We start from the raw sequence: 26,550 nt of genomic DNA on the forward strand, positions 1-26,550 counted from the left end.
GGTTATGTTGTTTTTTTTTCCTCCCTTCCCACATCTCTAAATTGAGGTGGCAGGTGCTCTGTCTTTCCTCCTGCTGCCCTAGTACATTTCTACTGAATTTAACTGAGAAGGGAATATGGAAACAAAGCTAATTTTGCTTCCCTTTAACAAAGTAGTTAAGAGATCCTGAAACGTGGATAGCATAGGAACTGAATGACATATTCCAGAATTTGAACACGCGCTCACACACAAACACTACACACACACCAGAAAACCCCATGAGAAGCTTCGGTTTATACACACAGACAAATACAGCAGCGGCGGCAATCAGCAGAGATGGTACTGCTGAGATACTGCGCTGCAGCTATTACATTCCCCAGAAATGCTGGGTCTCAGCAAGCCAGAAAGAAAAAATAAATAGGTAGAACTGCATCATTGCACTGGCACTAAGCAAAACCATCAGAGTGATGAGGGCAGAGCTGCTGCCTGCCTGGCTGAGAAGTACAGCAGCAGGTCTCCAGTGGTGGGCACTACACACTCAAAAGGGGGAGAGGGAAGGGACCGGATTGACAGCAAGGAAACGCGAAGAAGGGGCTGTCTCTGGATCGCCTCTTTTTCCTCAGGGCCAGAATCTCTCAGTGCTTCATTTTTAAATACTCAAAGATGTTCTAAGCAAGGTCAATTTAATACTTTTATTCCTTTCTAGCAGTGTTATGCCATTTGTGTATTTTCATTCTCTCATGCTGCTGTATCAAGCAATAAGTTCAAGGTCAGATACTGGGTATGGTTAAAACAATGGAAAGGCAGCTCACAGTGGACGGCTCTCAGCATTTGGGCCATGGCAGCAAAGCCTCCTCTTTTCGTGCTCTCATAGGATGGTTTGCCCTTGCTTAATATTTTAGTGTCATCTGTTCCCTGATGTAGGAACATGAATGAAGTTCCAGAGAACAAAGTGAGGTTTGAATGTTTCTTGTTAATAACCAAACACATTCAAACCCATTTAAAAGCCTTTGTATCCCTCACTGCAAGGTCTATGGTGGTCAAACACTAGAATTGTTTGTGTCGAGGCAAGTCAAAACACTGGAGGCATTTAAAACTGGTTTCCAGACAGGTGAGTAGCAGGTTCACTACCCCTAGTATAGTAAATATTGCCTAATCTCTTTTTATGCCATCATTTGGGAATGCACATTGCCATTTCTGACACTATTTTGGGTTTGCACAAAACCACCATAAAAAATTAAGTACTGGATGTGAAGGGGCAGCCAGATGGAAGCATAAAGCACTCTTCCAACGCACTCTTGGCGTTTTCCTACTTAGCAGTTGGATCTGGTATCCTCTGCCTAAAGCAGGATGCCATGCTACCGTGGAAGACATCCAATGCTCCCTTCTGCAGAACACTGGTTTGTCTCAGCTTCTGTGAAGGCTGCATGATCCAGGCCTCAGAGGGTGTTGGAGCACATGAAGATGGGGAGAGATGAGTGTCTGCCACACAGAATGTCACACTAAGGAGACGAAGGTGAGAAGGCATCAGTGCTCTGCCTGGGATGTGGAGCAACCAGAGGCAGGCACACAACTGGAGCAGGAATTGTTAACATTCATACTCCAAGGGAGTTACTAACTTTGGGTATCACCCCGCGAGCACCTTTAGGAAGTGCAGCGTGTTACCGAGATTGGCCACAAGAATGGAGTCAGATTTCGGAAGAACAAATAAGCACAGTAAGTATATTTGTTTCTCTCCCGCAAATCAGATAGTCAGAGCTTGGCTGTTTTACCTCAGGAGATGAGGACAGGAAAGGTTTGATGTAGATATTGGAGTCATGCACCTTCAGGTCGTGGTCTCCCAGTCCTCGGGTCACCCCAATTGTTGCCATAACCCGAGCCTGGAAATAAAGAAACGGGATCAAAACTTGTTATGTGCATTGTGTCGACATGGAAACAGATAACATTCCTACTCCACAACTGTCACAGCTAGGGATGAACTCCCCTTTTTCTCCCAAAGGCTTGAGATCCAACATAGCTAATCAATGTAAGAACTTTTCACACATCATTTCCATTTCTCATTTTGTATTTGTGCACATGCCAGTCTAAGTATGCCCATCTTAGACTGTGACCATCTGTAAGGGACTGGGACTACGGAAATCTAACTCAGTTGCCTCGCTGTCCCATGGTAATCAATGAGAGCACTCCTTCAGCAAATTACACTGTCAATATGAAGTAAACAGGTTTTATAAAAGGAATAAGGAGCCTAATTAATCACTTAAGAAACCTGTGGCCTCTTCCTTTTGACATATTGCCACATATTTTCTTCATCAAGGCAAATTGCCAAAGGCCACCTCAAACTGCTGAGTACACAGAGTGCCAGTGCCCACTGAGCTCTCTGTGGAGAGCTGGTCCAAATCAGGTCTGCTCTTACCTCACATCTAATGCTTCCTTCACTAAGCATCCTCCTTTGAGACAGGAGCTGTTTCCCAAGAGGTGCTGGGCTCTTCTTCATTAAAGCTTCTCCAGAGCCTGACCAGGCAGCCTGCCCCATGGGCACCCTAACTCCCTGCACATCACCTCCCTAAAACACTACCTTTGCTGCAGCAGCTTCTGAACAGGAGAGCTCACAGCATCAGTAACAATGCAAGACTGACTCAAAATTATTCTGCCTCCCTAACCCCTGGCTCCATAAGGCAAAAAGAGAGAAAATTAAAAAGATGTGCATGAGACATTTTGCAAATAATTATAAACCTAACCAAATTCAGAGATAAGCTGCAAGTCTGAACCTTTAAAACTTGGGCTAATTCTGAAGAGCGTGTATTTTTGCACTGAGATAAGAACCTAATGCAGCAGGGGAGCACTATTTAGAAACACAGCGAGCATACAAATATCGGCAAACTGACACCACTGCGTCCTTGTATTGATCTTATTGCTGCATCCAGCTAAGCTTGCTGGGATCAGCACTAATGATCTCACTGTTCTTAATCAGGGAATTGGAAACAAAGTTCACCCAAATGGAAGGGTTCACTTCTTACTTTCAAGAAAAACTATCAGCAATCACATCAGAAAAATTCCACAGTGAGTTCACGTACACTAGCTGAAGAAAACATGTTTAAGGGCTGTTATACTTCCTAAATCCTGCCTTGATCCCTCCCCTTCCTAAATTAGGGTTTTTGCATCTCAGAGCACTGTAAAATATTTTTAAACATCCTCCTGCTTCATTTTTGGCAAACATGACTTATTTTGCTATCTTCATCCATCCTAGTTATATTTTACAATCAAAACAGAAACATTTAAAGTCATCTATTGAAGACAGTCTCATTGCAGCCTAGTTACTTGCAATGAAACAAAACCAAAATGAAACTGAACAACAAATGACTTCTCTCTTCCCCCCACCCCAGACATGAGACTGATTTATAACAGAAACAAGATACTCTTTCAAGCTGTCAAAACAATAAAATAAAGAGATACTGAGTGGAAAACAGTGGACTGCCACAGGCTAAATCAAGTGGTAAACAGCAGAGAATTTGTTCTTCCTTTGGTCTGAGGAAAGCACGTGTGCCCACCTTCTTGCCTTCTCCATATATTAGGGGAAACTTCAAGTCGTCTTCCTCAATGGTTTTGTATGCCCTGTGGGGGGAGAGACAAACAACATTTATAAAGGTTGCACTCAATTAGTGACCCACTGCCCTGAAACAAGCAGATGTGATTATTTAATTATTATTATTATTTTTAAAATCATTATTTTTCCTAGGGACTCTGCCTTTGATCCCAGATGTGCATTTCTTTTTCCATGGAAAGATTTTTCCTGAAGATTTAGTCCATTTCACCACAAAAAAAAAATGTGACCATGAAGTATGTAACGTGCCAACCTGCTCCTACTGCCTACAAGGAGAAAGAGGTGGACTGGAACAGCATCCTCATCAGGTAACATATTGTGGGTTATGGCAGTAGCTATACCATAACACAGTGCCGTTAAAGAAATAGGAACAAAACAAAAAACCAAGAAACCGACCAAAGCCTCAATTCACACTGTTAATGTGAAATGGTGAGCAACAACTGAGTGTGTACGTGGTCGAAGTGTGAAACAGCTCTCTGATCCTGTTCTCACCTTTCAGGACTGCTTAAACTAAAGGCAAGCTTCACATGTTGAAGACTTTTAGAAGGCTATTTAGTGCTCATTTGACCTTGACTGCAACATTCAAGGTTGTCAGAAATTTTACATTTCGCAGCAGTTTTCCAATGGCCGTGAGACAAGAGAAGTAAATGTTCATGCTCTGATTCTGTTCGCTTCATGCCTGCGTACTCTACCTTTTACACATCCAGCTGTTGACACTGATGAGGTGAGAAGGTGAGCACTTTTGCAAGTGAGAAATAAAATCAGAAAAATAGATGGCTGTCACTCTCACAGCCACAGAGCCCTGTGGCTTGTGTAACATAACCTGGGGTCCCTCTTTGGTCAGAGTACCTCACCCCATAGCTTTGCCAGAAGGACACGCTTCCCTTCATGCCACAGAATTGTTCCTCCCCATGCTTTCCCTGGGTGTTGTCCTCCCTTTTGTTCTACCCCTGCCCCCAGTCCTCGGGGTGATACCAAAATCAACGTCTGAGAGCATGGGTCAGCGCTTTTTGCTGATGTGGAAGGGACAAGCAGGAGAAGGGAAGGGACAGCAGCAGGTCTCTGCCAGCCCCTGCTGTGTGGCTCTTGAGCTGGGCTGCTTGTGTGAGCTCAGGGGAGTTGCATTCAATTTAAGCAATGGGACACAAACCAGCAGGAAATTAAAAAGCAAAGGTGAAATCCTAGATTGTAATTTAACTGCCCCCTGCTTCACCAAAATATGGCACAGACCTGGGATCAGTAAATGGTGCTGGATTACACAGCTATGCATGCTGCAGCATCTAGGCAAACCTCTTAAAAAGAAAGTAGAGTAGACCCACTTGAGACCCCCCTTTCATTTCTTAGTAACCATAGGTAGGGTCCATATTAGGGCTTCGGGGTAGGGGGAGAAAGGAGAAAAAGAAACCAAAATCCAAAGAAGAAACGGTAGTGGAGGACTCCACTCCCACGCTATAAAACATCACTACATGGGAAATCCCTAAGTGGAACCAGGTAAGGTTTGCAAAACACAGGGGGCGCTTCACGGGAGACCAGAGAGTCAAGAGTATCTGGGGTACGTGGGCATCTCTACAAGGGATGCTATGGAGAAGGCACTTAAATGGCTTCTGTACTGCGGGAAGGGAAACTACAGCTCTTAAACCAAAGGCCACAAATCACTACACATAGCGAGCATGGTAAAACTCCACTGACATTTAAAACTCGGATTGGCATTTTCTTGGGAAGGATGAGTCAGTCAGTCATGGGCTTTGCTCCTGTTCCTCTTCTTACATCCAACAGGCAATAGCTAAAGTCTCCGCCTCCCTCACCAATTGGGATATCCTGGTTTGAACAAGGAGGATAATTTTACCATTGCTCTATTTACTCCCTGACTGGTCACGAACACATCCCAAAGCTTCCAGTTAGAACCACAGCTCTGGAAGCCCTGGCAAAACCTCCCCGAGGAGGAGTCTGAATTCTTCTCATTCCTTTCCACAGAGGCAGTTGTGCTCCGACACCAAGAAAAACGGTGTCAGCTGAGTCTGTGTTGGTCATCGGAGTCAAATGACTAATCCAAACCATAAGCCCAAGAAGACAATTCCTATTGGATTTTTAAACTGCTACAGATATTTGTTATAAAAAGCAAATACAACTAAGTTGATGTGACTTAACTATTTACAACCCGCTTTCTAAAGGAAAAAACAAACCCATTCTTTACCCACAGATTATATTATCTGCATGATAACTAAAAATACTGAAAACTGAAGCCCCCACTTCACATTGTAAGTAGACAAAACAGGGACCGACTTTTCATCCCACTCTCCCCCCCTCCTCATTTTCCTTTGTAGCACCTCACACCAACTGTGCTTTAGGAAGAAGGGTAAAAAAGAAGGGGAGATGGAAGGGAAAACAGCATCAGTTGTTCTTGCGTCCTTTGAAAGAATGGTCCCCACAGTTAAGTCCACCATCTTTTATGGACCCACCAAAAAGACAATCATCTTCCACTGTGACACAACGGTGCAGGGATGTTGGTAGAGGCCATGTTGCAAGGGCTGAAGCTAACTTGTTTCATCAACAGATTAGGAAGGGCATCTGGCTGGCCTATGACCTCCTGAAGCTATGTGACTCAGTCAGAGATGACCAGAGGGCCACAGTGATTTGTTTCATGGTTTCTCACAAACAAATCATCTCCTGGGCTCAGAATGTGGGTGTCAAGACTCATCTCAAATGCACTTTTTTTTCCTATTGATATTGCTATTGCCTGAAAAATTATCAGCCCTTGAAAAACAATGCTTAGAACTGCAACCGCAGCAGTGGAGCTGGCTTGGATACACTGAAAAGCAACCTAAGACACTTGAGAGAAGTACCTAAGCCCTGCACTACTAGCGAAACAGAATTAATAATATATGAGCCTGTGGTTTCCTGCAAAAGAATGATGAAGGACAGCTTTTCAGCTAGCAGCTCTGCAACTGCGCTGGGGTGAAGGAAGGAAGGAAGCTATGAAGTTCCCGGTGATTTATGCCGTGTGAAACCTCCTGTACTTTGTACATGTGTTTATTTCACACAGGCTACAACCTTCTGGACTATTTCACTTGACTTTATGTAGTAAAGTTGCATTTATACCTTCCTGTGCTCTTTAGAGAGAGAGTATACTGTATATAAAGATGTAATATGGCAATAGGTATATCAAACACAGACATATGGAGAACCTGAGGGGGTTGTTTGGCTTTTTTAATGCCAACACAGCCTTATTCAGACATCCCTGTAACTCAGCCTATCTCGCTGTTTTAACAAACATAAAGGCAGGGTTGTGGTCCTCTGAGCTCCCCATCCTCCCCATCGCCATCCCAGAAGGATTCCACAGACAGCAGGGCATGAGAAGACAGGTTATAAGGTTATAAGGACACGGCCATACTACTGCTTGCTGCTCTGAACAAGCCTAAATCCTGTCAGTGCTTCTGCCACGTAAACCTCTACTTCTCCAAATGGAAAAACACAGGGGGTGGAGAAGGGGGAGTAGAAAAGGCAAGCTTGTGCCCAGCTAAATCTAGCTGCATTTTTTTCAGTTAACTTTGTTTCTTCTTTTCGTTTCAAAAGAATTATGAAATGCTACTGCTGTCCAAAAATACCGAACTAGGGCTTGACATACGTACCACCCACAAAGTTACATTTGGACTCAGGATCAACATTTTGGAAAACCAGGCCAAATCGCACCAGGAGCCAAAAGAGATGTCAGAACGAAAGAACTAGGACTGACATGATGTTACTCGTATGCAAACTGGAATCTGCTCTAAATACATGGCGAAAAATCACCAGAAGCTGATAAATGCCCAAGACAATCTATGAAATAAATTTCCTACAATACCTGCAGTTAGCAGTGCTTTAGACACTTGTTAAATAAGAGATTGTCAAAATTACCTGAATATTGCTGGGTCAGAACTTAAAAAACTACTCAGCTCCCAAACACAAATTTCAGAGCCAAAATCCTAGATAATTTCTTACATATGTTAAGCATTCTCCTGCCATATAATTTGTTCTTAAAATTGGTCTTCTGAAAGCAGACACAAATTCATGTAAGAGTAGAAGCTGTCGGTGACAAAAAAAAATAAAAATCTACATTGTGTTCTCTTTTACAGCAAACTGTGCAAGTCTACTGTTCATTGAAGGTATTGCATTGGCATCCCCAGGCACAACAGATGGTAGCAAAAACACAATCTATGCTGACCTGGAAGGCTCAGTTCTGCAAACAACAGGGGAATCCAGACTCCATGCCCACTGTGTGCTCTGCTTTTCCACAACACTTGGCTTTTGAATGTTTGCTTGTTTTTACATCTCTGCTAGTGACACTTGATAGTAAACTGAGGAACAGCAAAAAGAAGTGCCATCAAAAGGCTTTAGCTTGAAGCATAAAGCAAAACCCACTTGTGGCAAGCACAAAGAAAAAGCACCACACCATCAGAAATGTCTTAGTTTATACTGAACACAAGGATGAAGATTCTCCTTTGAGACATGTTTGTGGATGCAGTGTATTTCTAGTACTACTTTGCTATTACACTGTAAAACAAAACAAAACAAAACAAAAAGACAAAACAAAACCAAACACAAAACAACAAGCACAACAAAACCCCTCCAGCAAACCAACCAACCTCCCATCATCCTGACCTGTGTTACTCAAGCTCGACCTTTCCTGGTCATACCAATAGAAAACTAGATTTTTATCCTTGAGCAACATAAAATTTGAAAGAAACAGTTCCCAGTTCCCGCTCCCCTCCTAGTCCTCCCAAGCAATCAGTGGACTGGAGCTATTTTTGAATAACAGAGCTCAAATCACCAACCCAGAGGAACCGGTTTTCCTTACTGTCTATCAAACTACAGGTATCAAACCAATGTAAGTAAGTGCTTACCACCAAATTTTCCAAAAGGAGAAATGATATGTAGCACAGGTTAGGCAAAGAGCCACTGAAAATCTTGCAATTTATGTCTCAATCCAACCATAATTTTTTTTAAATGTCCTTACACGTGTGCTTTGCAGAGTCAGGCTCTCTAAATCCAGAGAGCGCTGTCTGATACTAAGTACCCTCTAGATCTGTTAGTTTTAATGTTTCAGTGCCTCAGTGTCTTTCCCCTATTACTCATCTGACATAGTTTAATGAGGCAAAACTACAATATACAATTACAATAAAAGCACACAAACTATAGCAATGTTTATAAGAGAAAGGATGATGGCAAACCCAGATGGATTAAAGAAGACATGCATGTGCACATGTGCACAAAACAGTTTTTAGGGAAACATCTATTCTAAACAAAGACACTCTAATAGGGTTTCTTTCAGGTAAAGAGGAAAACATACAAGTTTTAAAATATCTCTTTTTCCCAGAAAAGACAGCAACCCCTTTTTCTAAACTGAAACTGTACAGTGTTTAAATTTTGCAAATTCCAGCTCCGTCTACACATGTATACATTTAAAAAAGTTTGAAATCTCTCAGCATGGCTTGCATACAGATATTTTCTCCAGTTTGGTCAAATCAGACTGGTACTTGAGTTGTGGGCTTTTTCTGGAGAGGACGTGTCCCCCAAGTACCAGGTACTGCTGTGGAAGTAACTCCTAAGCAAAGCGAACTCCACGCATCTTGGTCAGCCCATTTTACAGACTTGAGCGTTGGCATCCTCTCTCAGGGAATTCCCTGCGTGTGGCTGATTTTTTAGTACATTTGTCTCTAATGGAGCATTAAAAGAAAGTGGCGGAGGAAAAGCTGGGGAGAAGGTAGCCAAGGACCTAGGGAGGACCTTGTCCAAAAAAGGGCAAATCATGAAAAAATGTAACTGAGGGTAATTTATAAGCACTTTCCCTTACTACTTTTGTGTTCAGGAGGACAGGAGGGCCAAGTGTATTGCAAGCACTTGCCTCACTGCTTGCGACTGGCAGAGCTTCTCCACCTGCAAGCAACTCAACCATGTGCAGACACTGCAGTTAACACAACCAATGGATTCATGTTCTGCAACAGCTTCAACAGGTCTTTTTCTTTCCAGCGAATTTGCTGACTCAAGTACTTCTTAAGATTTACTTCATCTCTTCTACTTTTAAAAGACAAACAGGAAGGTTTGTCAGGAACTCACCCTGAAGACAGAGGGATAGGGGAAGTGGGCTGTCAACACCCTATGGGCTTAATTCACTGTGATGGACAGAAGAACTGCTTGTAAATTCACATTTTGCTGTACTTCTTGCTAAAAGGCTGGGGTGAAGCAGACGGGAGAAAGACTGCTTGTTCACTTGTAGTGTTTGCTCCACACTGGCTCATTGAAATCATCTGGAAGGAAAGGAGGTCGCTGGTAAGGAAGGATCGTGGAGTAAACTCTTCTGAGAAAGATTCCTGTAGTATAGGATGGGGTGGGCAGCAAGACAGCAAGCAGAGCCCTTGCCATCCCACACAGCAGTGCTGGAAGCTCCTTTGGGGAGCACGGGGCCTCCTCTCAGCTGGGAGCAGAGCCTTCATCCAACCCAAGTGGCAATGGAAAGGAGGACTCCATGGGAACCCAGGAAGGTCACATGGAATATGTGCAGCTCAGGAAGCCAAAGGAAGCTTCTGGACTAGAAGGCAGGAGTGGGGAAAGAGACTGCACCTCCCCAGGAGGAAAACTTGTTTGTGTTTGTTTTCAGATTGAAGATTATTACCGTATTTCAGTTTAGTTTCTGGCTGATAGAACTAATTCCACGAACTGGGAGCCTTTCGGTGTCATTGCACATGAAGCACCTGATCTTGCACCAAGGCAAAGCCCAAGCAGAGCTGCACAGCCACGTAGGGACAGGTCTTGGATAAACTGCTTGCAGAAGATGCTTCTGCAGGACACGGCTCAGACCAGACACTTTCTTGCCAGGCTCTCCTGGCCTCAGAAAGACCATTTACAAAGACCTTTACCTCAGACTTAGTTTCCCCCTTTGTTGCAGCACTATTACTTTTTTTTATTTTTGCCTTCTCCTGCCCCAAAGACGCCGGCTCAGCTCCTGTGGCATGTGTTCCCCTGGGGACCCTAAAGCCATCCATCACCGCCAGGAGACGTGCTGTATGCAGCAGGCCAGCTACCACCTTCCGCTGCTCCTGCAGTGAGGGCCGAAAATCCCCGAAATGCTGGGGCTGTGCACGCCGAGTGCCTCGCTACGGGAGTGAAGACAAAAAAGCCAGGCAAGCGGCCGCACACTACGGCTCCTGCTGCAAAAATGACACCCTCTGTCTCCTTTCTCTGGAAAGGCCTAATGCTGCTAAGGTGGCCCGTAATCATTAAATTATGAAAATGTAAATTGCTGGGAGGAAATTAATACCAGGAGTGACTCGGGAAAAGGCTGCTTTTTTTTGTGAAGTAATTATGAAATTAAAATTTGATCTCTCCCTGGTGATTGTGCAAAGGATACGGCTGAGGTCTCAAACACAACAATACGGCCAGGGTTTCAACAGAAGAAGCGCAGAAGGTTTCACTCGACAAAAAAGCTCAATTAAAAAATGGGGGGGGGAGGGGAGAATGACTTTTTGTAAATTACATGAATTTGGCTAAAAGGCGTAATCAAGCAGGTTACGGCACAGGGTCTGCAGACTTCCAATTACTTTTTACAAGTTGGAATCAAGCTGTTAGGAAATGCAGCTTATCTGAATAAGACTAATAATGCTAAGCTAATTAGACCCAGCGGCATTAGCCGGCAGATAAATTCAGGCAGAAAGAGGGACAGTGTCACTTTAAATGCTGCCTTGGGATCGGTGGGAAAGCTAATGAGGAGTGTCAGTCGGGGCTGTTTTATTAGGTGGCTCTCCGGAGGATATAGCCTGAGGTTTCTGTAGCAGGGCTTCTGTGCTTGATTCAATAAATCAATTTATATTAAACGGGGGTGCAGCGCGGGCGCCTGCTTCATAAAGCTCCCGGTGGCATTTCTCAATCTGCTTACGCGCTCCTCGGCCGGCCTACCTGAACGCGCCGTCAGAGGACATGGAGCGGGGCAGCAACGAACAAGCAGCCACACCAGCAAAGTTTATTCAGTCGGGCTCACGCATTACCAAGCAAAACATGTACATTGGCTCCTGCCGTGGCACTCCAGATCCCCAATAAGTGATTAATGAGACCCTGGGTTTTGTGAGCTGGAGCCCGAACTGCAGGCCGCGAGGCAGGCTGCACAATGAAAGCAAGAAGCATCCATCCCAAACCAAATAAAATGGCTTGAAAAGTGAAGTTGCTTTTTTAATCAGATGCTCAGAGGCTGAAAGACATTCCCTGTTGGAAAAGAAAAGGGCGAGCGCAGAATAGGCTGGCGGCTTGCCAGCAAGTGGCCAATATTGACTCTAGAATAAAATGGTTTTTGCTTAGCACCAGCCCCAGGGCACCAGCCTCGCTGCTTGGGAATAAATCACACGCGCAGCACTTCCCCAGAAGGGGCTGGCCGTCAGGCGGCTGGTCACGTACCGCAGCAAGGCCTCTGGAGGCACAGGGCTCTGCAGCCCCTACAGCAATAGGGCACGCTTGGGTGGAGGATGCGGTCCTCCCACTCGCTGCGTCCTGGGGCTTCAGCCCAAAACGCGTGGCTGGGGCTGCGCCGGGTTGAACCGCTTTTCATGGGTCCAGTTCAACTCCATGCAGTCCTGGAGGGCAAAAGAAGTCACAAACAAATCAGCCCTAAAACCGGACTGTTGTCTGGGGCTCTTTTGCCACTAAAATCTACTGGAGTCAAAACACTGAAGCTTGGATCTGAAAACAAGCATTTAAAGAATCCTACTTTAATAAGAACAGCAGAAAGGCCACTGTTTACGTTCCAAAGAGGAGCAAAAGACTAATTTTGAAACCACAAAGGCCGATGCCAACTGGTAGTGTCTTCTGGCTGCCTCTGGTTAAACACACTGCTGTATGGATGCTCTGGCGCTGCGGGAGGCTGACCGGAGGAACACTGGGAGAAGCAGCTTTGTGTGTACACATGCCAGTAAGGGGCACAGTAAACCAGAAAATCACCGAGAAGGTTTGAGGAAGATGTCTCAGATACATTCAGAGCAAAGCAGAATTGATCTCACTGGACTTACCCAAGTGTAAAGGAAAACTTGCCAACCGTGTCTTAAACGCTAAATAAAAGGAAGAGATGGAAAACACTAATTCTGTGCAGTCCTTAAAAGGAGCACAGTAATCATCAGGCCTGTTTCTTTCCCATAATTTCTACCTCTTTTAGCACTGGCAACACTTTGCTCTTGTGGCCAGAGCCCTCCCTGATGTTTCTGTTGCCAGGACATGTCAGTGTCACCAGAAGTACCCTCCTTTCTGATACAAGCTTAACCTCTGCAAGCCACGGACTGAAAACCCTAGGCCAGAGATCCAGCTGTGAAAGACTGTTAGTAACACAGATGTCTGCCAGCAAATTACAGCTCGAGACAGCTCGGAGGCTTGTTCAGCAGGAGACACGGCTCTTAAGATGCCTTGCCAGCTGCAGTACGCGATCTGCAAGAGTTGCTCAAGCACGATGTGCGGGGGGTGAGGGTGCCAAAGGGGCAGCTCATGGTCAGCTCCCACCTAGATGGGATTTATTTTATATGTATTTAATACAGCAGATTTCCTGTCCCAAATCCCACAGGAGTGAAGGGAGAAAGGGTGAAGGGTGGGAGAGCTGGGGGGAGAAGGGAAAGGCTGGTCTTAAAGCAGTTATGGGCAGCCTGGACTAGTGATGCAGCACACATTGCTGGATCAGTGGTTGTCCTAATGCTGTGGGGAAACTTGGCAGCTCTGCTACCACTGTGGGCTGCTGAGACAAAGCCAGTGTGGAAACTTCACAGGGAAAAAATAAAAAGAAAGAAAGAAAAAGAAAAACGAGAAAAGAGAAAAGAAAAAAAAGGCCAAATGCATTATGACAGACCCAAAGACAATAACCTTTTGTAATCCAAACGAGCTGGGCAAGCCAATTCATTGTTGAGAATCTGAAAAGCTCCAGAGCACAGGAGAAGGGTAAAAAAGGAAAACAAAACAAAACAAAACAAAAAACTCATACAGCTTCTAATAGAAAACACAGAAAGCATCCTGAATTTTAAAATAAAGCAGTTCATTTTCCCGAGGAAACATCACAGCACAGAGTTTTACACCCTTCCACTAAAGGATGCAGTAAGTAAGTGTAAGAGTGGCTGCTTCTTCCTGACATCACCTGCACCTCTCTATGGGTACATGCAAACGTCAACACACAGTGAAGTCACCGACCAAAAAAAGATTCAGACAATTGATCTTCTGCATTGTAAGTGACAAAGGTTTGGCAACATTTTAGCATACCGGGCTCTGTCTGGCCAAAGTAGCATCTGACGTTTTCTAGAAAAGGAATATATATGCTAATTTATTTTCTGTGATAGATTTTGTCCATAGAAACAAATGGAGACCAGATATGTCCTTGGCTGCTGGACCCTGATGCACCAATTAATTCTAAGAATTAGAAAGGGAAAAAAATAAGAGCAAGACTCTTGAGGTGGAAAACAATCACTGAAACACCAGCCACCTCAAACCATTACCTCTGAGGGCCCATCACACTGGAAATCTAACATCTTCTCCACAATCTCAACCAGTAAAATTGACCCAGACTTTTGGATAAATAGAAGCAGATTGCATTTCCTCTGCTTAGGTGATCACTGCATGCAATTCAACAGAAAACAACACTTCCTTGGGCACACACCCTGAGAGAAGAAATGGATCCTTGTTTAGAAGGACTCTGATTTAAATAAATCTTACGATGACAGAGCAGTTCAGGACAATGAAATGGTGAGCGAATCAACCAAAGAGGTAACAGATACACTAGCTGTGGGGTACAGAACAGCGAGAAGATTCTGATTCTTTTATTTAGGACAAGAGTGCAGCCCCTATTTTCCATTTCCTGCCAGAAATCAAAAGGAACAGCAGGGAGAGGTAGCATCATCACAGTCTCCACATGCATTTGCTTGGCACAGGCCACCTGGGAAAACACTGAGGTGAATTTAGTCTTGAATTTTCAAGTCACAGTTTAAGTATTTGTTCTGGAACAACTACTTACAGCTAGGTGTATTTGTGTTAAATCAGTGATAATCCTTGCACTGACCACATTAGAATCTGTAACTGGATCAATGTGTGTCCCACACTTCAGGAAATTCAGAAAAATCAGCAGGAAAATCAAATCATTTCTCCCCCTTGCCATATGCTAGGGTTAACAGAGTTCACACATCAGTACTGAAAAACAATACATTGAGTCAAACTGTAATCCATTTAGACTTACCCAATCTCTTCTACTCACTATTCCACATTTAAAACATGTTCCTTCTTATTTATCTTTCTTCTATCGCCAAACAACACTAGCTGTGCAATAACCATTCTGAATAAGTGCTATGCATAGATTCGCAAATAAGGCACAAACTGATATGCAGAATTATCCCTTTGTTTAATTTTTAACCATTCCAACCTTGTATGCACCCCAACATCCTGCTTGCAAGCCGAACTTGCACTGCAGTTTCTGACATGGCTCTCAAGTTCATTTGGAATGTCTACTGTGCAAAAATAGTTATTTTTCCCAACTCATCCTTTACTTGCTATTTATCAACACCAAATTTGATCACTGTGATGCCTATTTGTGTAAGTTGTTTAAATCTTCTCAGTTCCTCACAGCCCTTCTTGTTTATTAGTAGAAGGGCTGTATCACCTGCAAATACTGCAACTTGAACCATTCTAACCACATTTCCTTTCCAGACATCTAACCAACTGGGGAAAGGCCAAAACAACTCCTATGAACCTGGAGAAACCCTCTTTACCTTCCAACCAGTGAAAGACTTTTGCTCTTACCCTCCTCTTGGCCCATGATAACTACTGTAGCTCTCCCCAGAATTAGTTGGGTGGTTTGGCTTTTTTTCTTTTTTTTATTTTTTTCCCCCAGTAGCTTCTCACATCTTGGAAAAAAGCTTTCGGAAGTCTACATGAAGCCATTCTTTTCTAATGTCTTCAGAAATCCATGAGTTTAACAAGAAAACTCTCCCTTTGCAGAAACTGGAAGACTCTCATGATCTTCCAAATACTTTACTGTTCAAGCCCTCAGTTAAGGCAGTCTTCTCATTTTGTTCCCATTCTTTCACACATGCCTGTAGCCTATATAAAATGTGCAGCCATAATTTTCAGGGAGAGATTAGGTATTTCTACTAGCAGCTGTTCAGGATGATGGACAACGATGGTTATTCCCAGATTAGCATGTTCTGTACAGTACAAACACTCCAGACTATATTATAAACTTAGGTCATTATTCTGTCATTAAAACATCATTATATTTATGGTCTGTAAAGTATCAGACAATCAGAAGCACGTGGAGTTGTAGTTGTGTGAGTACATCCAAGTTTCCAAACATACAAGAGCTCAAGCGTTTTTACCCCCTCCATCTTTTCCTTTCCTGAATGAACGTTTTCTAAGGATGCTAAAACACAAACAGCAAGGAAGTAAAGTCCCTTTGCATACACAGGGCCTGTTCCTTTATAGGTCATATACACAGTGCTCAACAACAAGGAGTTGGGCTTCTCTAAGTGAGAGTCACTTGAGAAGGAGCCTCTTGAGCTGACACAAAACAATGAAATCATTTAGCCTGAGACAAAAACCTCACATCACTCTTCCTGTCAATACTGTTCATTGAAGCCCTTCATTTTCGGATGGCTATGACTCCTATTCAGATCCACCTCTAAAACAGTTCCTCAAGGATTACCCAAATCAGGTGTTAGCTGCACTAGAGCATGGAAGGTAGCTCTTCCCTTTTGCAAGCACTTCTTGGCATGCAAAGACACAGTGGCCCACTGATCCAGATTCTGTAAGAAGCTACTTGTAAGACAGGAGAGTTGTTCAGCTTTCACGAATACCCCCTGGCATATCTTCCGCTTTAAGTGTTTGCTCTGCTTTGAGTGCTCACACGCTAAAATGAACTGAGGTCCTGGCTGTGGAGGGAGGTCAAGTCATTTCAAATGTTAACTTCTAAAAGAAAAATACATCTGAAAGAAGAAAATACCTTTCCTTATAACACACAGGTGTATACCTCCACCTTTGATGCAGTTTAATCAAAGATGCATACAAAACAGGCATGGGTAGAGGAGAAGATTGACCCCATGCTGAGAAGGGCACATCCTTACCAGCCAGTCATGTTGAAGTCACGGTAGAGCATCCTTTTTCCAACTTCCTTGCGCTGCACCCTCCGTGGAAACTCTAAATGTGTGAACTCATTTCCCAGCAAGTGGGGCTGCATGTAAGCCTGTGGGCAAAAACCAAGCCACAGATACCACATGAACATCATAAAACAAGACATCATCTATTTTTAATGAAATAGCATTACCATCCCTTCTCACTCCCTTCCCACACACTTTTTTTCCCCTTTTTAAACAAGGAAGATGACAAGCTCTGCTTTGTGAGGTGCACATACACCAGTTCTCACAATATCTGGTGTCTGGCAGTGGCCCTACTGGGAGTAGTCCTCTGTCCCTCAAAACCCCTCATTTCTTCTCACTGCTTCTCAACATTTGGGATCTCTAAAGTACGCTTTATCCATGGGCCCTGAAGGAGTCTGCAGGGCTTCGTAAAGCAGAACATCTCCTTTTGCACGTTGGTGACCTGAGAGAATGAATGGTCAAAGGACAAAGCCATCGAGCAAGCAGAGACTTGGAGGGGTGCATGTGGAAAGAAGCTCAAGCTATTTGACACACAGTGCACCTATGTTGACAACACACACAACCTAATGTTACTCCAACACTTGAATTTTCACTGTCTCCAGAAAAAAATGAGCAATGGTTCTGCTCCCTTTTACCTGCTCAGCCTGCTGCACCCCACTGCACAGACACCGCAAGTAAACGTGAACTGCAGAGCACTTTATTTTGTTTTTTCTAAAGACTACTTCCTTCATACAGGATATGATTAAAGAAAAGCAGCGACTGATGTTTTTGACAGTGTGAACGTTCGACCAGTGCTGCTGCTGTCCCTTCTGGTGTGCTGCTCTCCAGATGCTGGGAGGCCTCCTCAGTGGAGCTGAGCCCAAGGCCTGTGCGCTTCAGAGCTGAGCGTGCTTGAAAACAACATGAGGCAGCTTCAGCTCTTTGTCCACTGCACACTTTTATACACAGATCACCTGACGCAATAGGTTAATCCTTAATCATACTGCATTTCTTCCTTCTGAAATAAACCTCACTCGTTTTTCTTTAACAAATGCATAAACAATCCTTTCCCCCTCTCTCCCCAAAGCCACGCCGTGAGTGCGCTTTTCTGAAGATAAAGTCAAACTGGCTATGGAACAACAAAAAAAGTTGCATTTCTTAACCTTTCTGCAGATAACTCTTTTTCCTTATCCAGCCAGTTAAGGCAATAACGTCTGTCTTATCTTCAGCAGCAGCTGCCATCGGGGCAGACCAAATGAGCATGCTTTAGTTGCTGGGTTTGTCATAAATCTAGCGCTCATCAAAGGTGAGCATCAGGAAGCAGTGAAAGCCCTTATTGATCTACCTGGCAGCTATCATGCAGATAGTTCACAATAAAATATTTCCTGCATTTAAGGGCTGAACCTGCTCCCACTCAATTTAATAGGAGTTGGATCAGGCTCAGCGCATGGCAGTGCTAACCTTCCATCAGCCTGTCCCCGCTCCTTTCGCCAGGCATCCTTTCACAAAACACCTCCCAGCTCTGCTGAGACGGGGCCGAGGGAGATGCTGTGTAGCTGACAAGATTGGATTCTGCTTTCAAGAGGCAGCTTTCAAGCACACAAGTGTGATCTTGACATTGTGATCCCTTCCTGAAACAGGAGCTCCATCAGATTATTTCCGTGCGCAGTTAAGGGCATTACATTTTTTCCCCTGCAATCTACAGGCACCCAGGGTTCCCTCCCCCACCCAAATATTTGTTTCAAGGGCCCTCTAATTGGATCGCTGCTTCTCAATACAGATATGGATGAGAAGCACTACTGACTTTTGAGTGGCCTAGCAGTATTAGTCCAGATGAGGTTTTCCATACTTCCAGAACTTTGGATTCCTTATTGACAAGTATATGTAAGCTTCGTGTTCATTTTTGCTCAAGTTGCAAAGAAGTTGCAACATCCCTAATGATGTACATATTGTGATGCACAACAGAGCTGCGTTTTAAAATTTGTTCTTTCTAATCTATGACTTTGTAAAAAAATGAAGCTAACAGTCTGCTTAGAAAGTGCAGTTCAGTTCACTTTTGAAAATGCATAGCCTACCTTGATTAAGTCATTACAAACCACTTCTAGCTAAAGACTGGTGTCATCTACCTACAAAAAAACCAAGCCTTACTTAAAGCAAAAAAAACTCATACCTGAAATCAAAAGCTATTTAACCCTTAGATTATGAGATTACTTATTAGGCTAGATCATAGGTTCAGAAGAAATAAAGTTAAAGGCTTTTAGCATTTTTCCCCTTGAAAACAAGAATTTCATTATTGAAAAGGGAAAGCGATTGGGAGAGACTGCATTTCATAAAGATTTACTCAGATGGAAAGTCTGAGGTCACAAGTGAAATAAGATTAATAAAGCTGGCAGAGTTACCAGAGGACTGCTAATGTTCAAATAAGATTTCTCTTCCGCAGCCAAGCCTCAATGCTTGATTTACAATCTAGGGATCTTAACTTGATTCTAATATTTTTGGCGTCAGTGGAACAGAGGGAAAAGAGCAATTTGGAAGCTTCTGGTGCTGTGAGCTGAATTCTTATGTGAAGAAATTCATTTTTTGGGGAGGTATTTTTTAATTTTTATTCTCTTTTTAACAGTTATTCTTGATGTTTCACTGGTAATTCTGCAGAGAAAAGAATGATACTTTATAAAACTCAGCTCTGACTTTCAGTCAAGTTTGTTGAGAACTGTTCTCCATTTACTACAAGGCAGGGCTCTTCTCCCTTTCCACACTACCCAAACTATGCTGAACCAAAAAATAAAAAATAAATAAATAAAAAAAAGCAACTCAAGTCTACAGGTCCTTCAAGTAGATACACAAGCAGACACTAAAATCCCTTGACTGATCAAAAGAGAAACAAAAACAGGAAGTTAACTAACTACCAGAATTTCAGCTGTGATGAGGCACCACATTTTCTACTTTTCATTTGTTTAGTCACAATTTGTAAGAACCTCAGATTAGAAACATCGTCCAGAGAACTTAAAATGTAATAAAAACAGTGACCGTCAAACACTTTCTATATCCTTACGAGGCATGTTCAGACAACTTTGCTATTCTGTGTTATGAAATGGGAATATTTTCCATCATTTTTCTTTTAGAAGCTGTTACAGTTTTTTTGGCATAAATCTGGCACAGACTGTATCATATGTTTGGTACTCAGCCATTTTATGGTGTATTTTGTGGCTGGATGTATTACATTCAACATTAGCTGTATGAAATGGAGTCTGCTCAGGGAAGTATTAGTCACGTTTCTTTCAAAAGGCCATTTACTTCCTGCAGAGTTTCCTAGTGCTCAGCAAAGCAAACATGAAATTAAGATAAACCTAGACTTACACACTAGTATGCTTGTTAATTAGGTTGCAGGGAACATCGTACATACCTTATCATACCTTGCAAGTCTCTTTCCCTCACCCCTCTTCCAGCTCCTCTGGCATGTGCTGCTCTAGGACATCACTGGCACTAGTAGTTTCACTGCCCTGCTTGGCATTTTTAGGCTTACCATTGTCCCATGCATCAGCCATACCTTACAATGTCATCCTCTTATTGTATCGTACCATTTCCTCCTGTAGGATGTTCTACTACTTGGGGACACCTCTCGCAACCACATGTACAGCACAACACATCCAGAGGTTCTCCAAATTACTCAGCCAGTACCATATGGCCAGATTCATGTTGAGCCAAACGGAGATAACTAAAGGTGGTGGTGGTAGAAGAAAGGAGGAAAAGTGGGAGCTGAATCCATCCCTGGATTGGTCCTCTCTTTGTTACAAAAGGCCATTCCATAAAATCATGTGCAGCAATGACATCTCTGAAGTGTGACTTTGGTAACTAACAGAAATACACCCACCTGCAATAAGCTCATTCATCACTCATTTTAAACACGTTTTCCAAGGGGATAAGTAACAAAATCTAAGCCATTTACTGTTGCAATTTAGACTATCATGACTGAAATTAATAGCGTTCTCAGAACATGAAACGAAAATTGCCTCTGGCACTCTTTGCCCGCACAACTACTGCACATACCAGAGCAGCTCCCAGTCAATACTGCATTCGGTTCTTTCTCAAGACGTACTGATACAGAAAGCCAGAGATTTCCTTGAGTAGGCACTGTGCAAGTTCTTCTGCCAGAGTGCTAAACACAACACAAAGACCCCAAAATTCAAAACTAAAGGAGGATCATGAATGCCTGATGGTGGAAGAGAAGCAGTGTGTGCCCTGACCCTCTTTGGGAAGCCAAAGAGCCAAGGGGATACTCATGGCAGGTCTTCCATCATCCCACAGGAGGGCCCAAGGAGCTGCGTGCTGGCCTCCCACTGCAAGGACAGGGTACAGGACACAGAGATGAACGTTCCCAGAGTTGCTCAAAGGTCAGAACGACTGGGTAGTGACCTTGTTCTTTTGAAGCTGCCATGCCAGAGGTCATTTGCATTAAAACATGAGCTGGGTACAGAAAGCATTCGTTTTCCCCTTGTTTATTCAACCAGCACTATTTGGAACACAGCTGTGTGTAGGACCGGGCTGGAGGGCTTTATACAGTGATACTCTCATGACTGAACAGCTCATTTTTCCCAAGATTTCCTTGCATGTGGAAGTTGAGGCCCAGAAGACAGAGGATGAATGCAGAAGGCACCAGTTAACCTAAACCAACACCTTTTGTGGCCAAAGTAATCAACAGGCACTAAAGGCAGAGGAAGGCTTCTTCAGCCTGCCTATGCTAACAGTATCTCCATAGGCTGCTGCCATTCAGGAGCCTGCCTGCTGTAAATTCATACCCTCCATCTGCCTTCACAGTAACCTCCCTGCATAGACAAGCCCTGAGCAGAACAGTATCTCTGCATTTAGCAAGTAAAATATTTATGCTAAAACGATTAAGCAGCTTTCTTCCAATTGTTCAGCAAGAACAGTGCAATTTGTTTGGAATGGGGAAACTCAGCCTTAACTGCAAATAAGAAAATAAATTCAAAGCAAGTCACTTTCGGGTAGGAACAACAAGAGATACAGAGAGCACAACAACAGGAGAGTAAGGGGACAGCCCAAGGTGAGTAAGGGGAGTCCTTTGGGGTGTAATCAATGGGACAGATGCAAGAGCGGAATGTAACATTACTATGGAGTGTAATGTTTACGCCAACCTTGCAAGGAATTGGCGGTCGATTTTTTTAAACACTAGAGTAAAAATGTTACTAACAGAATGCTGTGTTTGAAATTATCTCTGATTTTGTTTCACGCTCTTGCTGCCTTGCATGTATTTTCTTTGAACATGATGCCCATAGTCCTGGCATATTTGTTACATATAGAAACAAAATAAACAAACAAAGGTAAAAAAAAATCCAAAGGAAACAGCAGAAATGCTTTTCAGATCAGCTGCTGTTTTCAATATAAGCCAGAAAGGACATCAAAAGAGAAAAAGATTCCTTGTAGGCAATGTTTTATCTCGTATTTCTTACAGAAGCACCAGACTTCCTAGATACTAAAGATACCTTTTATTTTAAAGGCAAACAAATTATTTTACGTGTAACTGGAGTGTAAATATTTATTAGGCCTCTTTTCCATTTGGCTTACTGAATATGAATACTCCCAAAGTAGCACTTCCTCTGAAATTTTCAGTTTCAAGCCAGTGAATCTGACTAAAAACTAAACATGATGGTTGTAGAAACATCTACAATTTTCTTTAAAATCTTCCACCACCATCTTCAACTGCTGGCATTTTGTCTAGTCTCAAACTACAGTGCTCGGGCCAGGTTGAAGATAGAAGATACCTGAAGAACAGGGAATGCCACCAGCCTTGGCCTGTCCACCTTGCTTCAGACAAAGCTAATAGTGAGCCTGCCTTGGCTTAGGCTTGAATTTCTAGGAGGTAAAAGCAGGAGACCAGAGGAAGCAGAAAAGAAATCTCTTGGACACGTTAGGAATGGCATTTTGATAAACAGCCAACCAACTTCAACCAAATGATCTGACTGTCAATGAAACACTTGAAAAGCAACAGGATTGTCTGCACAGAAAACAACATGCAGTTTGACTTATGCTGACTTGGTGTATAAAGCGTCCTGCATCCCCTCGGGTAGTCGCCCTGTCACAGCTTTATGGGTGCTCCTACATTACACAAAACTTGTCTTTCTTCACCCATCCTATGCTGCAGCTACTAACACCTGCTGAGATCACCTCTACGTTGGACTTCTTTACTTGAGCTGGTTCTATTGGCATACTATTAGAGCAAATGAATAAAACCCTGCAATACTGTCCACATGTGTGCGTAGAGCACTCTGTGGTATCTTATCCTGTCACAAAGTAAACACTGGGATGTACTGAAATACCTCTGTGGCTTGTTAGCTGTGCGTCTGAGCTCTCATTATCCAGCACCAACGAGCTGCTTAAGGTCGGCAGCTGCACAACGCACATAAGCACAGCCGTGCCAACCGATGGCCTCTACAAAAGAGGTAAGACTTCTTTCACCAGGATTTGCATTGTCAGGCTTTTCTGCATATTTACTGATGGCTAAAACACATATACATGCATAGTCAACCACTAGTGTTCAGCGGATGTGTGGTCCTCCACTGAGCCTCAGTAACTCAGCTGCATGTTTCTGAACCTCAGACATTCCTGGGGCAATGCTCAGCAGCAGCAGCACCTGATTTGGTTCTCCAGTCTCTTACCAGATACTGAAGTCGCTGGCGTTCAGTCTCTGGAGTGAATTCTGAAGACATTGGAATGACTTCACCATTTCGGATTATTATAGCCCTGTAGGAGTAATAAAGCATCATTAGCAGAAGGAGGGGAAAAATGTAAAAACACACAGAAAACCACGAGGTAGGGTCAGACTCTTATTGTCTTCAGAGACACAATAAAATAAAGCCATTTCTTTTCTACCGAAGTTCTCAACAGACAGAGTAACAATTCCTGCCATGCATCCTTTAGGCTGGATAACAAAGTATATTTGTATATGCCAAGTTCATTTCAGAGCACACAAAAACATCCAAGCAACAAAGGCAAGAGTTATTTTAGTTGACGTCTACAGGGTATCCTTATTAGTGAAATGCAGACACCCAGAGGAGATGCTGCAGAATCACTGATTGCAGAACAACTCTTTGCAGGTTTTAATCCCAGCTGGGGCTGACACTGTCTGAAGCACTGGCTTCAAATGACTCATGCGAGCACTTTCCAATTATTGATTGGTCATATGTCATGTCAGAACATTTCTTCTCCAACAGCAAATGGAAATGGAAAAGCAAATCCAGTTTAACAGAAATTTAACTAGCTACCTGCCAAAAGCAGACAGGTAATGGAATGATTATAGATCAGTGGGGAGATTTCACATGTACTTCTGCAAATGGCAGAGAACAAATGCTCTCAAACACCTGTCTCTTGCCTTTTACTCTGCTTTGTTGCAAGCAAAACATGGCCTGGTCCCTCCCTGGTGTAATTCCACTAGCTGAAACACAGTTAAGAAAAGGTAAAATTTATGCAGTGTTCCTCCTGCATTTATTGGTCATATATTGACTCACAAAATTGTATTGCTTTATCTATTATTTGGACAGTTCTGTAAGTACAGTAATGCTTGGTGCTTTCAAACAGCTGGATGAACCCTCTATCATCCCAAAGATTTTAATACCTGATTTGGAGCTGTTTCTCAACCATCAGTTGATTAATTCAGTGTTTGGGTAATAGCAGCATGTCTCTTGAATTCGCACAGAATTTGCTGTGGATTAAGCAAGTAACTGGCACTCGGATTGTAGTTTCTACATGTTTTCTTTTATCTCCTTTGTGTGCTCTTTTAGTCTTGTTGATGTGATATTTACATGCTAGCTTAATTCTCTTGATAATTTGATCAATTTGCTGGTATTGCTTCATGCCAGGTATTCTGACGGCATTGCAATCCACCCAAGGAATATGGTAGGCGCACAAACACTAAAAACTTAACCTCTAAAGTCAAAACATAGGCATCTTGAGAAAACCAGCTCTGATACAAAATAGCTTTGCAAAATCAGTGGCACTGCATAATTTTCCAAGTGCCACGGATATAATATTGGACTAACATAGACTCTGAATGATCACTTAATATTGCTACTATGCAAATGGTAGGAGCATTACCACAGAGGAAAGGCACTGCTCACATTTCCAGAGATTCACGTGGCAAAGAACATACAGGTACAGGACTGAGCTGCACTGGCAGAGGTGGGAAAAGGCCCCAGTGCTGAGGGGAAAACAGCTCTGCTTTGACAGGTAACAAATTTACAGCTCCTGGACTTGCAGCACTCCCTTGCAAATGATCATTTTGCAAATTAGAGGTGGCAAGAGCATAAACCCACACTCTGCAGGATCCCACTGGCCCTGCACTGCTCCAATTAAAAACAACGTTGCATGGTTGAAACAGGGCAGACATGGTGGTTGTAACTCATTAATTTATTTAGATAAATTTGTGCAGAATTTTTGATGGAAATCCCTCTTTATGGAATCTGAATGCATTACAGGCTTACAAAAATGTCAGTTTGAAGGTTTGCTGATTTTTTTTCTACTTTAACAGCACACTTGGATTTCTGAGACAGTCCTTTAAAACTGAATAAAGACCACCACCACCTTTTCTGCAATGACATCTTTGCTTTTATTTTTGCAGTTCTTAAGGTATTCAGGTGTGAACCAGGCTCATTTAACCAACGACAGTGGCATGTTTCATAGGTAATTTGACTCACTTGAGTAAGCTTAACTTGGAGGGACTGTGGGTTTAGTACAGAGTTAAGTACTCTGGCAATAGCCTAGGCTGGACTGATCAAAGGAGCTGATCAGACACAAACCCAATTTTACATACTAGTTTAAGAGAGTCATAAGGAATCTCTTGATCCTGTGCTTGTCTGAAAGAGCTAGAATAGAAACACACAGTGACCTAACTGCTAGTGTGTCAAGCTAATTTTTAAATTATCCTTTGCTTCCCCTTTAATCACCATTTCACAGGAAATCCATATTTTAAAGACCACTGAAGTCTGGGGTTCAGCTTTTTCTTTGTGCACACTGACATACTTCCTATACATGCTGATGGCTATCATTCTCACTTCTATGGGTAGAATTGGGCCCTGAGGGACCAACATCATATAAAAAGCAATTCAGAGGTGAGTGGGTCAACCTTTCATGGCTCAACTTATTTTCACTAGAAATTGCAGCCACCTGGGACAAAAAAGTACAACCCGGCACCGAAAACCTTTGCAGGGGGAAACAAAGCAATGATGTTGATACGTGATTAAACAGAGACTCGGTTTTATGTTTTTCATTAATGCTTTCAGCAGTTAGATTTTATTCAACTCGAAAGTTACAGTTGCTCATAAGAGTCAAGTGATTTGATCTGAGGAGTTAAACAGCCCCAGATATTAGCAACGGGAGGGACGCAGATGTACACATACAGGTCGCTGCTCTGAATTCAGCTCTGCTGGGCTCGTTATCCTGTTAGCAGTCTCGTTAACTTTCCACATCAGCTGCTTAGTAGTTTCCTGACAGCGAGGGATATTTCTGACCGTCTACATGACAAAAATGGACATATTTGTTGGCAGCCTCACGGAGAGGCCGGGTGCGAAAGCCTGGCCCAGGAGCTGCCGCACTCGGTGGGATTTTTCCCTGTGATTTAAGAGGTGCCGAATCAGTCCCTAATTGGGCTCGGAGACCGAAGTGCCCTTCCAGTGACCTGGCAATGACGGAGCTGGAGCAGTGAGGCTGCCAAGTGCAGTCTGAAGGCTTTTCCCATGGAGCAGCCTCCAGAGCCCCACATCAGCACCACGGAGGGAGCCTGGTGTCGAGAGCAGCCCAAGAGCTGCTTTTGAACACCCACTCTATGTAGCTCTGCAGAACAATTAG

At 43.2% G+C, this 26,550-nt stretch overlaps 1 protein-coding gene across 1 annotated transcript in view; it reads right to left on the reverse strand.

The window, feature by feature from the left end:
• Positions 1-26,550, reverse strand: part of PPM1H (protein phosphatase, Mg2+/Mn2+ dependent 1H) — a 131,030-nt gene that overhangs the window by 12,856 nt on the left and 91,624 nt on the right. The window contains exons 5-8 of the mRNA XM_040552190.1: positions 23,367-23,451; positions 16,681-16,799; positions 3,528-3,591; positions 1,752-1,859 (exon numbers count right to left, since the gene is read on the reverse strand). Of these exons, the coding sequence (XP_040408124.1) occupies positions 1,752-1,859; positions 3,528-3,591; positions 16,681-16,799; positions 23,367-23,451 (376 nt within the window). The remainder of the gene's footprint in view (positions 1-1,751; positions 1,860-3,527; positions 3,592-16,680; positions 16,800-23,366; positions 23,452-26,550) is intronic.

Source organism: Cygnus olor, chromosome 1 (genome assembly GCF_009769625.2).
Source record: "Cygnus olor isolate bCygOlo1 chromosome 1, bCygOlo1.pri.v2, whole genome shotgun sequence".
In the NCBI taxonomy this organism is placed as follows: Eukaryota; Metazoa; Chordata; class Aves; order Anseriformes; family Anatidae; genus Cygnus; species Cygnus olor.